Source organism: Homarus americanus, unplaced genomic scaffold (genome assembly GCF_018991925.1).
Source record: "Homarus americanus isolate GMGI-L3 unplaced genomic scaffold, GMGI_Hamer_2.0 scaffold5424, whole genome shotgun sequence".
Classification (NCBI taxonomy): Eukaryota; Metazoa; Arthropoda; class Malacostraca; order Decapoda; family Nephropidae; genus Homarus; species Homarus americanus.
The window spans coordinates 4,902-20,350 of NW_024715403.1; the positions used below are offsets into that span (position 1 = coordinate 4,902).

Here is a 15,449-nt window from a genome sequence, read left to right on the forward strand (position 1 = left end):
GTAGATTAAGGTTGCACTTGTTGACCGTACCGACTGGCCATCCTCAATGTCCAACCAGGCAGAACTTGTTCGCAGAGGACCTTACAAGTTGATCTTAAATATGTGTTTCCAAAAAAGGATGGGAGAAGATGTCAACATGATTACTTTCGCCGAATCTTAGTAAATGGAGAGAAGATCCAAAGAAGTTGGCTAATGTATTTGGTGAAACAGGATAAACTTTTTTGCTTCTGTTGTAAAATGTTTTCTACAAAACATGTTAGAATGGCTGAAGAAGGCATCAATGATTGAAAAAATGCTAGTCATTTGCTCAGCACACATGAAAGTAGCATAGAACACACTAAAAACATGACAACATAGAAGGAACTGGAGGTCAACATTGCAAGAGGAAGGACGATAGACAGACGGGAAATGGAAATGTTAATGGCTGAGTGGAACGGGTGGCGCCAAGTCCTCACTAGACTAATGGCGATTATTCAGTCTCTAGCTGAAAGCAATTTGGCTCTAGAGGGTCAACCGAAAAACTTAACTGTCAATCCAATGGTATTTTTCTCCAAGAAGTGGAACTTTTGGTTAAATTTGATCGTTATGGAGAATCATTTAAGTAGGGTTGAAAGTAATGCAGGCAATCACAGTCACACTCACTACCTTGTCCAAATGATCCAAAATGAACTGATTAACATTATCAGTGCAAAGATTACTGAGAGAATCATGGACGATATCAAAGCATCGAAATACTTCTCAATTTTAGACTGCACCCCTGATTTGAGTCACAAAGAGCAACTTTCTTGAAGACAAGCCAACAATAAAGGCGCATTTCTTGGGGTTCCTTGCGGGAGAGAAGTCTACAGGGCTAAATTTGTCATGACTTCTACTCGGAAGACAAACAAATGAACATTTCTTTTGAGGATTATCGAGGTCAATCCTACGACAATGAAGCAAATATGAGAGGAAACATCAAAGGAGTTCAAGCCAGGCTTCTTCAACAGAATTCTCGGGCCTTATTTGATCCTTGTGGTGCCCATAATTTGAATTTGATATTAGGCGACGCTGCCAAGAGCTCCCTAAATGCAACTTGTTACTTTGGATATTTAACGAAAGTATTCACATTGTTTTCAGTCTCTCCTCAGAGGTGGCAAGTTCTTTTAAAACATGTTAATATTAATCTGGAACCGTGGTCAGACGTCAGATGGGAAAGCCGAGTAAAAAGTGTGGAGGCAATTAGATATCAACCTGCGCAAATCAAAGAAGCGCTTTTGGAGCACAGAGAATCTGCAACTGACCCTGTCGTCAAAGTTGAGGCTTAATCGTTGGCAGAGGAAGTAGGGTCATACCGTTTTGTCATTTGTTCAGTTGTGTGGTAGGATATACTCAGCAAAATTCAGCACGTGAGCAAACTAATGCAGTCGAGTACGATACAGCTCAGCGTGGCTGTAGATCTGCTCAAAAAGACCAGAGATGATATTGTCAGCTACAGAAATACATGTTTTGCTGATGCACTAACTATTGCTAAAGAAATCTGTGAAGCGATGAGCGTAGACACGGTGCTGAAACAGAAGAGACTAAGAACTAAAAAATGTCACTTTAGCTATGAGTGTGCAGACAAACCTGTCAGCGATGTACTCAAGAGGATGGAGACTACATTTTTCAATGTGGTAGTGGATACTGTGATTTCCTCTCTTAATGAGAGGTTCAAGACCTTGGGCGAGGTGAATGAAAAGTTCAAGGTATTGTTGGGGTTCACCGACATGTCTGACAAAGATATTGTCGATCACTGCCAAATCCTCAGCAACACGCTTACTCATGGGGGAAACTCAGACATTGATGGAAGGGAACTGGCCATGGAGCTGCAGTGTCTCCCAGATTTGCCTTCCAAGAGAATGACAATGGATTTTCTCACCTTCCTGCATGAAAAGAAACTTACTGAAGTATTCCCGAACTTGTGGGTAGCTCTGCGGATCTGTGCAACTCTCCCTGTAACGGTGTCGGCAGCAGAGCGGAGCTTTTCCAAGTTAAAACTGATAAAAACTTATTTGCGATCCACAATGGCGCAGGAACATCTTAATGAGTTGGCCATCATCAGTGTGAACATTGCAGTGTCTAGACTCTCTAGTTATCGTATGACGATGTAATCGACGAATTCGCTTCCAGGAATCAAGTTAACGGTTATAAGCAGGCACGTAGCGAAAACGAGAAAACGGCGGAACCCAGAATGTCATGACATGTTAATTGAATTGCTTAATGTTTAAATACAATAGTAGTTTGATTTTGAGTGTTTCTTTACAGTCACTTTTCATGCCATTATTGCATTGTGCTTAAGAGTATTTGCTAATTAATGTATGTATTAGCAAATTAAAATAGATCAGTGTAAGGTAAACAGTTTCTTCAATATGGTACCTGGATTACTTTGTGGGCAAACCCAATCGTTAAGTGGGAGGCGGGTGGGGACGCCAGCTGCAGTCCTGCTAAGGGCGCCAAATAGGCTGGCGCCGGCCCTGGCAGAAACAATGACTGGTGAGGCAGGAGCATTCACTGGTGAGGCAGGAACAATGACTGGTGAGGCATAGTTGATGGCCCTAGGGTTGGAACAGGGAAAACTGCAAACAGTCAGTATAAGGTAGGTCACTGCTGCCGTTTGATTTTTAGACATCCAAAGGAGATTGAGCAATGGTATCAATGGGAGTGCATACAACTGTATAAATCAATAAATATTCTCACCTACCTGCACATTCCACAAGGAATTATTTCTTCATCTACTGGGTGATTGCGGAAAGTCTCGTAAAAATCATCAGCCACTGCTAACTCGGCCCTCAAGTTTTTGGTCTTTTATATCTGTTTTTATATTTCTGAAAGAAAGAAGAAATTAATGCTGTATAGCAATAGCAACAGCATTGGCTTTTATAATGCTTTCATCACCAATGCCTATGAGCAAAGGGGATGCAGAACAGACTAATATCATTTACTGTACATATATGCATCACAAAAGAAATATATGACGGTTTTGTAGGATTTTACAATACAGCAATATTTAAAGGGCCTGTAGACAGTTTTAAAAAAATGTAAATTTGCCATTAAAAATTGAGTACAGAAACATGGTTATACTTTACGATGCTGTTGTGCACTTACATCAGTAGATCGAAAACAAACAAAACATTTTTTGAAGTAGGCCTTAAATACTGTAGGCTACAGTCATATCTGCAAAAAAATTATTATATGATAATATATATAGATATGAGGATTTGTATGCTTCTGAGAAGTCTTTTGAGGTGACCCTTCAAAAATTGAACAGACCTGTTTGAAACTTGTCTTGCCAGAATATTTGGGCTTGCCAGGTGTGTGGGGGAACCAGCCCCAGACTTGCACATTTTTCTTGGTGCACGTCGTGGTCGTAAAATGTTGCTATATATATTAATATGCTACATAGCTTGGGTCTAGGACAATTGCCAGTAAGTAACTGGCACAAAACATGGAAATAACCTAACTTAACTTGAAATAGCCTAGCCTAGCCTAGCCTTACCTAACAAAATGTTAAATATGACCGATCTACAATTTTTTTTCACTTGACCATAAATTATGAGTCGTCATTTTGTGTATACTGTATAATTATTACAAAAAAAAAACATGAAAATATAGCACTATATCTTAGTGTTCCATGATTGTGTCAGTTATTCACTGGCAAGGAAAGGGGGGCGTAACTGTCCAGAGGGCAGTTGTCCTATGGGGGGGGAGGGGGGTAATTGTTCTGAAACCATATAGCTTGTAAAAATTGGCATTACAGATTTCAAACAAGAGAACCTAAAAGTATGGCAGAGGCACCTATTTACTGTTATACCCTCCATACCAGTACCTTCCCTATGAATTCACATTTTTATCAGATAACTCTTAAATACTCTAATCCTACTTAATTTAGTAACCTAATGGAAAAACACCGTACATTAATAAGCATATACTCTACTTCCTTTTTAAGTGTCCGTAGCTCCTCTTGAGCTGCTTGGCTGTGCGAGGGAGTTGGTCAGAGTTGCTGGCGTTGAATGAGGCGGCAATTTCACCCCAGGCCTCTCTTTTCTGCATTTATTGTGTTGCTAGTAGACCTGCTATGCGCTGGGTAACGGATGCTTGGTCAAGGTCACCTACTACGAGGCGAAACACGCCCGTTGGACGACGGCGTGTGTGTGGGGGCGCGCCCAAACATTTTTGGGCCGCTCCACCCACCCAACCGAGGTGGCGACGTGTGCGCCCAGAGAAGCGTGCGCCGACGAGTCGGCATGCCGCTCATTATTTGGCGTGAAGTTTGAGTGGGGCAGTATATCTATCAAATGTTAACGCAGGTGCCCCAAGACTAGCTCAACCTTTATCATTTGTGGGGACATGGGCTCAAGCGGGTGGGACCCACTATCATCAATTGTTAGGTGAGGATAGAATGGATCACCCTGTTTGCTTCGAGTTTGTGGCAAGAACTATTCTTAGTTTGCTCGAGTACTAGAATGAGACATGCACCCCGGTCATGTTGAACCACGAGCTGTTATCGCATTGACTGGTGGAATAAATCTCGGTCAAGACACGATGGGCCACTGCATTGAAGGCTGCAGCATATGCTGTGACGGAAACTGTAATGGCTACGTGCACGCCCAGAGAAAAACTGCTGGAACGTGTTCGCCCAGAGAAGCGTGGCGACGTGCGCGCCCAGAGAAGCGTGGCGACGTGCGCGCCCAGAGAAGCGTGGCGACGTGCGCGCCCAGAGAAGCGTGGCGACGTGCGCGCCCAGAGAAGCGTGGCGACGTGCGCGCACAGAGAAGCGTGGCGACGTGTGCGCCGAGAGACCAAAGCGTGTGAGGCTTTGATTTCTCATGGACTAATCAGGAGTATTTCACCTCATAGTAGGTCACCGCGACCCGTAGCCGGGGACGTCGAAGGTTCGGTCGGATTGGCACCCCACTGCCGACTCTCTCAGCTCGTCTGAGTGGGGGGGAGGGGGGAGTTCCGCACGACAGGGGGCAACCGCCAGTATCCTGGCTGTCCTATGACAGTCGTAGAGAAGAGCGCCGCCTCCAGCTCGACTGTGGGGGTTCGCTCTCGCGATGTGCAGAGGGTCGGTGATCCACCCGACCCACCTCGGAACACGGACCACGGAGTCTAGCGTGTGTGGGAGTCGATGGGCTCACTGAGCCTGAAGGCGAGATGAAGGCAACAGGCGCCTGGTGCGTCCTGGGCAGACCCCCAACCAACCACCCCGACCGCGCTCGCGCGGCAATACGCCGGGTTGAGACCCTGGGGGTCTCAACCCGGCAAACGCCGCGCGGGCGTGGCCAGAGGCAGCCGGTTGAGGATCTGCCCAGGACGCACCAGGCGTCCGTTGCCCTCATCTCGCCTTCAGGCTCAGTGAGCCCATCGACTCCCACACACGCTAGACTCCGTGGTCCGTGTTCCGAGGTGGGTCGGGTGGATCACCGACCCTCTGCACATCGCGAGAGCGAACCGCCACAGTCGAGGTGGAGGCGGCGCTCTTCTCTACGACTGTCGTAGGACAGCCAGGATACCGGCGGTTGCCCCCAGTCGTGCGGAACTCCCCCCTCCCCCCCACTCAGACGAGCTGAGAGAGTCGGTAGTGGGGTGCCAATCCGACCGAACCTTCGACGTCCCCAGCTACTGGTCGCGGTCACCTACTACAAGGCGAAACACGCCCGTTGGACGACGGCATGTGTGGGGGCGCGCCCAAACATTTTTGGGTCGCTCCACCCACACAGCCGCATACAAGCTGAGGTGGCGACGTGCGCGCCCAGAGAAGCGCGGCGACGTGTGCGCCCAGAGAAGCGCGGCGACGTGTGCGTCCAGAGAAGCGCGGCGACGTGTGCGCCCAGAAAAGCGCGGCAACTTGTGAGCAAAATATTAGCCGCTATACTTCCGACGGCTTTTTTAACTTAAGAAATTTTTGGACAAAATAAATTAATGTAGATTTATTTACTTTAAATCAAATTATTTAATTGTAAAATGTAAGAAAATAAATTTCTAACAGCATGTATATACTTTTATCCTATTCACCACTGATTGGCTTGTTAGCCGCTTGGACGATTGGTCACGTCTGTTACGCATGCCCAGGCTCCTGAATGTACCTGAACCTGCTCCAGTGTTGGTGAGGCAGGAGCAAGGACTGGTGAGGCAGGAACAATGACTGGTGAAGCAACAATGACTGGCGAGGCAGGAGCATTCACTGGTGAGGTAGGAGCATTCACTGTCGAGGCAGGAACAATGACTGGTGAGCACAGTTGATGGCCCTGGGGTTGGAACAGGCAAAACTGCAAAAAGTCAGTATAAGGTAGGTCACTGCTGCCGTTTGACTTTTACACAGCCAAAGGAGATTGAGCAATGGTATCAATGAGAATGCATACAACTGTATAAATCAATAAATATTCTCACCTATCTGCACATTCTATAGGGAATTATTTCTTCATCTACTGGGTGACTGCGGAAGGTCTCGTAAAAATCACCAGCCACTGCTAACTCGGCCCTCATCAGTGATGCTGTTAAGGCAATTTCTTCTGAAGCTTTTGATAATTTTTTTTTCTCGTGGACCACCACCTGTCTTTTTAAGCTTTCGGTCTACTATATCTGTTTTTATAGTTCTGAAAGAAACAGAAGAAATTAATGCTGTATAACAATAGCAGCAGCATTGGCTTTTATGCTTTCATCACCAATGCCTATGGCCAAAGGGGATGCAGAACAGACTAATATCATTTACTGTACATATATGCATCACAAAAGAAATGTATGACGGGTTTTGTAGGATTTTACAATACAGTAATATTCAAAGAGTGTATATAGTTTAAAAAATGTAAATTTGCCATAAAAATGGAGTACGAAAACATGGTTATACTTTACGATGCTGTTGTGCACTTACATCAGTTGATCGAAAACACAGAAAAAAACATTTTGAAGTAGGCCTAAAATACTGTAGGCTAGTCACAAGGCTACAGTCATACCTTCTATATATATATATATATATATATATATATAGACTGGTATGCTTCTGACAAGTCTTTTGAGGTGACCCTTCAGAAACTGAACATAAACCTTTTTAAAACTTATCTTGCAGAATATTTGAGCTTGCCAAGTGTGTGGGGGCACCAGCCCCAGACTTGGTGCACGTCATGGTTGTAAAAAGCTGCACAGCTTGGTTCATGTACAATTGCCCCCCCCATTGCCAGTGAATAACTGGCACAAAACATGGAAATAACCTAGCCTAGCCTAGCCTAGCCTCACCTAACCTCACCTACCCTAACTTTAACTTAACCTACCTAACCAAATATTAAATATGACTGAGCTACAATTTTTTTTCACTTAACCATAAATTAGGAGTTGTCATTTTGTTTATATAATTATTACTACAAATAAAGCACTAATTCATAGTGTTCCATGTCCTACCCTCCATACCAGTACCTTCCTAATAAATTCACATTTTTATCAGATAACTCTTAGGATAAAAATCAATCGATAGGCATATAGGCATATTGTATATAATTTATTTAAGTAGACATAAACACACTTATTTTTATATATAACTCAAAGATATGAAGGAAGGGAAAATGGGGAGGCGAGATGGGAGCTTTTTGGGCCGCTCCACCCACCCAGCTGCAAACAAGCTGAGGTGGCGACGTGTGCGCCCAGAGAAGCGCGGCGACATGTGCACTCACGTGGTAATGCGCGGGGGAAGGCCCTTTTCCCAGTGGGGGGAAAGGGTCTCAACCACGCAAACGCCACACGTGCACGGCCAGAGGCAGCCAGTTGAGGATCTGCCCAAGACGCACCAGGCGCCCGTTACCTTCATCTCGCCTTCGGGCTCAGTGACCCCATCGACTCCTACACATGCTAGACTCCGTGGTTGTTGTCCCAAGACGGGTCGGGTAGATCAACGACCATCTCGCAGGGAGGCAGGACACCAGTGGTTGCCCCTCTCGCAGTTCAGCCAGGACACGGGAGGTAGCTCGCCACCCCCCCCCCCTCCCTCCAAGATGAGCTGAGTCATTGACGGTGTACCAATCCGACCGAGCCTTTGACGTCCCCAGCTACGGGTCGCGGTGACCTTATTACGGATTTGGTTCAGTCTACGTTATTACGTTTAATTAACTTAGGCTGGTTAAGTTAGGTTAGTAAAGTTAGTTGAAACCCACCCACAACAACTTGCTTTACTTGCTGTATTTACTACTACTACCACTACTACTACTAATTTTCTCTAATAACCAATAGGCATGTAGTCCTGTATATTTATACTGTCACTACAACTAATATTAATTTTACTCGAAGACCAATCTGTCCACTCAGTACTCACGAGCCCTCCTTCACACACAGTCCTCCAGAGCCCTCCATCACAGTCCTCCAGAGCCCTCCATCACACACAGTCCTCCAGAACCCTCCATCACACAGTCCTCCAGAACCCTCCATCACACAGTCAGCCAGGCCCCCCACACACCCTCCACTGCCGAGTGTAGAAGCACGGTGTTGAGTAGTTTATGGGATGACCATAATAGCCAAGATATATATAAGTAACTTAACTGATGAGGCTGAAGTAACATGCTGGGTGTTAAATGTTGCTCAAGGTTCTGTCACTTCTCCATTGGCCTTCACATACATCAGCTGTCACCTGCAACATGTTTAAAGTTGGCATTTATGTAGAATGAATGTTAAACATACAATATCCATCTACCACTAAACAACATGTAGTTAAACTGTCGTCAAATGTACATAATTTTTCAAAAATTAATTATTTACAAAAGTCAAATTTAACTTCTTTCAAAATTAACTTATGAATTCATGATCAGTTAACGTAAGTGACAAAAAAATACTGAATTTATGTCTTGGAATAGTTTATCTTAGGTTAGGTTATGGTTAGTAAAGTTAGTTGAAACCCACCCACAACAACTTGTTTAACTTACTATGTTTACTACTGCTACTAATTTTCACTAATAATCAATAGGCATACAGTTCTGTATATTTCTACTGTCACTACAACTAATATTAATTTTACTCTAATATCAGTCTGTCTACAGATCGTCCTCCATAGCCCTCCAACACAGTCCTCCAAGAGTGTCCGCCAGGCCCCACACACTGATCACTAGGTCTACACACAGACCTATTAGGCCTCAAACAGTCAGCAAGGCACCCCCACCCCCCACACACCCTCCACTGCCCAGTGTAGGAGCAGTGTCGAGTGGTTTATTGGATAAAGATACTAGCTAAGATATACTGTACAAGTAACTTAACTGATGAGGCTGAAGTAACATGCTGGTAGTTAAATCTTGCTCGAGGTTCTGTCACTTCTCCATTGGCCTTCACGTACATCAGCTGTTACCTGCAACGTGTTTAAAGTTGTAATTTACGTACAATGAAAATTAAACTTGCAACTAGATCACATGTACTTAAACTGTCCCCAACTGTTTACATAAATCATTACCTCCACATTAGTTTACCAATACAGTACGACTACACTATACTATACTGTACTGTACTACACTGCTTCATGCACTATACACAAGGTTTATTACAGCTGACTAGACCTTCCCTCCCTCATGCCCCCTTAAGTGTCAACACCCCACACCCTCTCGCAAAACGTTAAATAACCCCACCACAAGCCCAACCCACCTTCACTCTCAAAACGTTATACGACCCCACAACAAGCCACACCCAGCTACACCCTCACAAAACATTAAACGACACCACAGGAAGCAACATCCACCCACAACCCCTCACCAAACATTAAATGATACCATAGCAAGCTACGCACACCCACACCTTCACACAAAACGTTAAAATTGACCTGAAGGAACACCGTTGTGTATTGTGAGAAGCTTCACTCGTGGTCTGTTGTCCCCACATACTGCTCCACACTTCACTTGTGTCCTCATACTGCACCACACTGACCACATACTGCACCACACCAATAACAGAGGGTTTTGTACTGTAGTTGAATCTGCAGTCATTCCATGATCTGAAAAAGAAAGATTCGCCAACACATTGTAATACGTAGATTGGCTTAGGTTAAATTGATCTTCAGTTGAAATAAGCTGGGGGATGAATCTTCAGGCGAGCCAAACATTTTAACATTTTCCAGAGGTTAATTAGATGGTTACGGCCTTATTTACCAATACATTTTAACGGTGTCTTTATATACATCTTAACATTTATTTTAGGAACCCGGTATTTTTTTTTACAAGCAGACAACCAACGAACCTCCAGGTTAGGCTATGTTACGTTGTTAGGCTACGTTACGTTAGTTTAGTTTTGGTGCTTTTTGGTTGTTGACCAATGTGTTTTTCCGATGCTAAAATCCATGGTTGTCCACTTTTAAAAATTTAATATACACTGTACAAATATTCTGAAACCCCTCAACCTCGCCCTCCGCCGGCTCCCTTGCCTCGCCCGGCTCCCTACCTCAACTCGCCTCGCTTCGCTTCCTGTCTGGCTTCTTGCCTGCCTCGCCTAGCATGCCTCGCTTCGCCCGGCTAAAACCCGTAATAAATTCGGTTTCAACTCCCAGAAATCCTAGTTAAAGAGGAAGCACAGAACTAGCCAGTGAAAAATATTGTATCGTAATTCCACAAAACAGTTATATTTTGGTGATGAACGTAAGATGAAATGCGTAACTATTGAGTTATGACCACCCGGCTCCGCCAAAAGTGGGCTGGGCTTCGAAGCAAGAGGGAAAATGTGAAATTAAAAAAATAAATACAATAATTTCACCCAATCTCGTCATTGCACTCACTTACTGGTTAATTATAACGCAAATACTGATGTGCGGTTTACGCTTGTTACTCGCCACCGGTTTATAGTTTCGGCTCGGTTGTTATGGCTCATTTGGCGGTATATTTGCCTAAAAGTTTTAAAACGTTAATAAATTACTGGTTAGACGTTAGAGAAACACTTAATATAATACTAACCCATATTAATGTATTTGTTTAAGCTGCAAAGTAGGTATCATAGGCCTTACGGCCCAGTGAAACTTGGGGATACGTCTCTTGAAGCCAAGTGAACTGCAACAACCGGCTGGTAAGTTTGTTACTTAAATCAGCATTTATTACGCCATAATTAAGTACATATAAACACTAACCAAAAGAATAACCATTTCTCTTGGCCATATTGACTGTAGACAGTCGGAAAAAAATTACACGTATATAATGGAGACTAGAGGTGCGGGGTGTGGGGCGTCTTACCTCCCTGTCAGCTGCAGCTAGTGAGTGAAGAATGGGCCGAAAACGAGTTCGTCGAGACTTTATATATGAAGGTTGAGAGTGACGTCACGAAGCTTCATTGAAGCATTTGAAGCTTCGAACATGATTATACGTTCAAATATCGTAAAAACGTCAAATTTATGGCCGAACTGCGGTCCAGTGGATAAGCTTTCTGTTTGCTATTTTAGAGGACCGAGATCGAGTCACGGCGTTACTCTATTTTATTTCTCTTTTTCTTTTTTTTTATTATGGAGAACTATTTTCGGATCACCTGAAGAATCATCGCCCCAGCTTATTTCACCTAACGATTAAACCACCCTAAAACTATTGTGAGAGGATGAGGTTAGGTTAGGACATGTTAGGTTAGATTTAGGTTAGGATAGAATAGGTTTAGGTTAGGTTAAGTTAGGTTAGGGTGGTTTAATCGTTAGGTGAAATAAGCTGGGGTGATGATTCTTCAGGTGATCCATTACCTCTTTTAACAATATTGTTCTTGATCTTTCGTGACTTAAGTTAACTGTAGTGGAGAATTTAATATCAGTTGACTCAAGTAGACATTCAGTGACTCCTGCTGACCTGCGGATGTTTATGTTGTTCTTTTTCAGTGGCTTATCGTGAGTGTCTGTGTGTGTATCAATTTCCGGTCTTCATCCCCTGTGGTCATCCTGTTATCTTATCTTATGCTTTTCTTCTCTATTCATCTTCTTTATCTCATTCTGTGCATTCATTCACTCTAGTAGACTAGTGTGTGTGTGTAAGGCCAATACTCTCTCTATCTTTGCTCTCTTAATTTTCCTCTATCTCCTTCTATCCCCCTTTCTTTCTTGCCCTCTCTCTATCCGTGTTTAACTCACTGGTGGATGTTTAGTTTTAATTGTTTACTTGTGTGTGAGACTAAGGACGGTGGGGAGGATTGTTTTTCTTCAATAAAGCGCCATCTATCGTCGACCACCACAACTTGATCACAATTCACTTTACGTTTTCGTCTTATACTTAACGGGAATTTAATAGAGCTTAACATTAAGGGAAACACTAATATTAACATTATAACAGTAATTTTTCGAACAATATTTAGTAAGAATTTGATAGAGAGTTAAACCTCGATTTGTTACACTGACAATTGATGTGACCATTACAACTGTGTCGGGAATGTAATCACGGATTTCCCCGACACTGACAAACAGGATGTACTCCGTTTACACAAATACATTTGCGTGAGCTCACCACTAATTGAATATTTTTAATGTTAACGCAGTATTTTAAACAGTAATGCAGAACCTCCAAAAGTGTTTGCTGACCTGAATCCACACAGCTTTATTTACTTTACTTTATTCTCTTCGCCACTGATCAGCCTGTTAGCCACTTGGGCGCTTGGTCATGACTCACGGTTACTCACTGTTGGCAAATACTATAGGTATGTACTGGTTCCAGACTGTATCTGTACCTGCGCCAGTTCACAACTCTCACTCAAAACAAGTTTGTCATGAAAGTTTTCTGAAAGTGTGGCTTCTTCAATCACTGTAATATCTTAACAGATTGTGAAGTTATATAACAATTATTGTCTAAACGAGACACCCGCGTTTTGTGTTTCGGATAAGGTAAATTCTGCAGAAAACCAGACGGACGAACAGACACTAGCATAATATAATGAAAGTACCATCATGTCTGAGGGTTGGCACCCACGACCCTTTACTCTAAATGTTTTTGGGCTGTGTTTATCAATCTTCTAGATGCTGTATCTCTCCGGGGACGACAACTGTTAAAATGATTCATCCACCCCAGTCTCTGTCTTCCCCTGCCCCCCCCCTACCCTCAATTTTACCCATTAATCTAAAATAAACAAAGTGCAACAATAAATACTTAATATACATCTACCCTACGAAACATTTGCTAGGTCATCATCGCCACCCAACACAGATACTTCAGATAAAAACAAATTTCACTTACGAACCTTTGAGAATTCTGCCTCTGTGCCTCGACCTGCTCAATGTCTCCTAAGAGACAGTCAAGGAGTTGTACCCGAGGCCTCCATCATCAACATCGAGTACCGTCCCACTGAACCAACACACCACCACGCCAAAACTGTTTATGGTATGAATCTGTACGGTTGAAGGGTAATATTATTTAGAAACTATACAAATTACCCAGTATCTTCCAAACTATACAAATTACCCAGTATATTCCAAACTATATATATTACCCAGTATATTCTAAACTATATATATTACCCAGTATATTCCAAACTATACAAATTAACTTTTCACTTTTTACTTTAATCCTCTTCACCACTGCTCGATAGCCGCTTGGGCGGTCGGTCACGTCTCTGTTACGCACTGTTGGCAAGTACTGGGCATGCACTGGCTCCTGAATGTATTTGAACCTGCCCCAGTGTTGGTCAAGTCAGGTCTTGAAAGAGCTCACAGTTTGTCCCGTCACAACACTCTCTGGCAGATTGTTGCAAGAGTTCACAACTCTCACTCCGAAAATGTTACCCCTCACAGTTTTCTGGGCTTGCGGCTTCTTCAACCCTGAGCTGTGACCCCATGTGGGGCGAGCGTCCGCCAGCTCCAGATAAGGAAACTAGACCGAATAGTGCCCTTCGATATGCTTATACACCTCAATTGGGTCTCCCCTTACCCGTCTATAGTACACTGTATAAGCTTGGCAAGTTCAGACGTTCCAATCTCTCAGGGTAGCTGAGGTGCCCTAGTGCAGGCACCAGTCTAGTGGCCCTCCTTTGGACATTTTCAATCAACTGACAGTCCCTAGCATATCTCGTGGACGGGGTGACAGTACTCCAGATGGGGAAGCATTTCACTCTTGAAGATCGCTACGAAGAACTGAACGTCTTGATATCTGAACGACCTTCGCAAAAGACCTAATAATTTTGTTGCCTGATTTACCTTCTGTTCTCAATGGCCCGAGAACTTCAGCTCATTGTAAACATACACGCCGAGGTCCTTTTCACTTTGTCTCAATTAATGCAGCTTCTTCGTCCCGTTGGGACATATGTTACCCCTCCTTAGCAGTCATATCTTCGACTATTCTTGGAGCTCACAGAAATCCTTCTGCAGCTCTTCACAGTCTGCTTGGTTCTTAATTTCCCGAAATAACTTGGCCTCATCGGCAAACATTTTTATGGAAGATTGTACAGCTTCAAGCATGTCCTTTATGAAGCAAACAAACAATACACTGCCCTGTGGTACTCCGCTTGTGACGGGTAAACTTGGTGATTTCGTGCCATTAATCATCACACAGTGCTTGCGGTCATGCAGAAAGTCTTCTATCCACGCTAAGACATTTCCCCGAATCCCGTACCCTTCCAGTTTAATTTTCGGCCTTTCGTGGGTACGCTGTCGAAAGCCTTGGTAAAATCTAGGTATATATTGTCGATAATACCACCCTGTTGCAGAATATGGGTCCAAATATTCAATACCTTGAGTAATTGTGTTAAGCAGGAGCACCCCGGCATAAAACCGTGTTTCGTAGTAGATGTTCCATAGTGGCATCTCTTATAATGCTCTCAAGTACTTTACATACTATGCTGGTCAGGCTCACCGGTCTATAGTTGTTCGTGGAGTGACGCTCGCCCTTCTTGAAGATAGGACTCACATAAACCATTTTCCAATCATTGGGGACCTTTTGTTCAGCCAGGCATTTACAAAACAGGATCTTCAGGGGCTCGGCAAGCTCGTTGCACAACTCTCTTCGCACTCTAGGATGCACCGTGTCAGGCCCAGGACTCTTATGGACCTTTAGCTTTGACAGTTTATTTCTTATAACCTCTTCTGTAAACACAATGTGGGTCAGTTCTGTGTCGAACAGTCTGTTGTAGTGGAATTCTCCCCTACAACTGCGTAGCAGCCCACCACCAAGCGTATCCGCATTCCAATGTGTCGCCTCCCCTAGCAACCAAGCGAGAGCTGTCCCCAGATGTTACCGTATCTTAGCAACGAAACTAGTCACCGGCTACTTCTCGGGTTTTCCCAACATGACTCATAGAGGACTGGCGGCTGCTGCCGGGTGTATATAAGCTCTGTCTCTCCATTGAGATTCATTCTGCCCATTTTCCTGAACAAGCAACATCTCCTCCAGCAAGCTCCACGCTGTTAACATTTCATTCAACCAGGAGGCCAGCAACAGGCAACACCTTCTCTAACGAAGCTCCTGCACATCTACCTCCTTCAACACGATACTCCCGAACGTCTTCTACTGAGCTGCTCCCCACCACAC

The 15,449-nt window shown here is 43.9% G+C and overlaps 1 protein-coding gene and 2 long non-coding RNA genes across 5 annotated transcripts; 1 reads left to right on the forward strand and 2 right to left on the reverse strand.

The window, feature by feature from the left end:
• Nucleotides 1–1,397: 1,397 nt before the first annotated feature.
• On the forward strand, nucleotides 1,398–2,129 carry LOC121857736. The gene has a single exon (XM_042353854.1). It carries the CDS (start codon nucleotides 1,398–1,400, stop codon nucleotides 2,127–2,129), a length of 732 nt encoding a protein of 243 aa, XP_042209788.1.
• Nucleotides 2,130–2,501: 372 nt separating this feature from the next.
• LOC121857722 lies at nucleotides 2,502–6,979 on the reverse strand. 2 transcript variants are annotated; one of them, XR_006087258.1, is made up of 5 exons: nucleotides 6,893–6,979; nucleotides 6,412–6,617; nucleotides 6,108–6,269; nucleotides 2,720–2,843; nucleotides 2,502–2,594 (listed from the first exon to the last, which is right to left on the reverse strand). It is a non-coding gene; the product is annotated as an uncharacterized LOC121857722 (long non-coding RNA). The 2 variants fall into 2 exon arrangements; XR_006087257.1 differs by having other exon boundaries at nucleotides 6,108–6,290.
• A 2,170-nt stretch (nucleotides 6,980–9,149) lies between these two features.
• LOC121857729 lies at nucleotides 9,150–13,562 on the reverse strand. 2 transcript variants are annotated; one of them, XR_006087260.1, is made up of 3 exons: nucleotides 13,168–13,562; nucleotides 9,806–9,976; nucleotides 9,150–9,340 (listed from the first exon to the last, which is right to left on the reverse strand). It is a non-coding gene; the product is annotated as an uncharacterized LOC121857729 (long non-coding RNA). The 2 variants fall into 2 exon arrangements; XR_006087259.1 differs by lacking the exon at nucleotides 13,168–13,562 and adding an exon at nucleotides 11,199–11,425.
• Between the last annotated feature and the right edge of the window lie 1,887 nt (nucleotides 13,563–15,449).

What these genes read in the sequence shown, in the direction of transcription:
- LOC121857736 (XM_042353854.1), top strand. Translation starts at nt 1,398, where the DNA reads ATGCAGTCGAGTACGATACAGCTCAGCGTGGCTGTAGATCTGCTCAAA.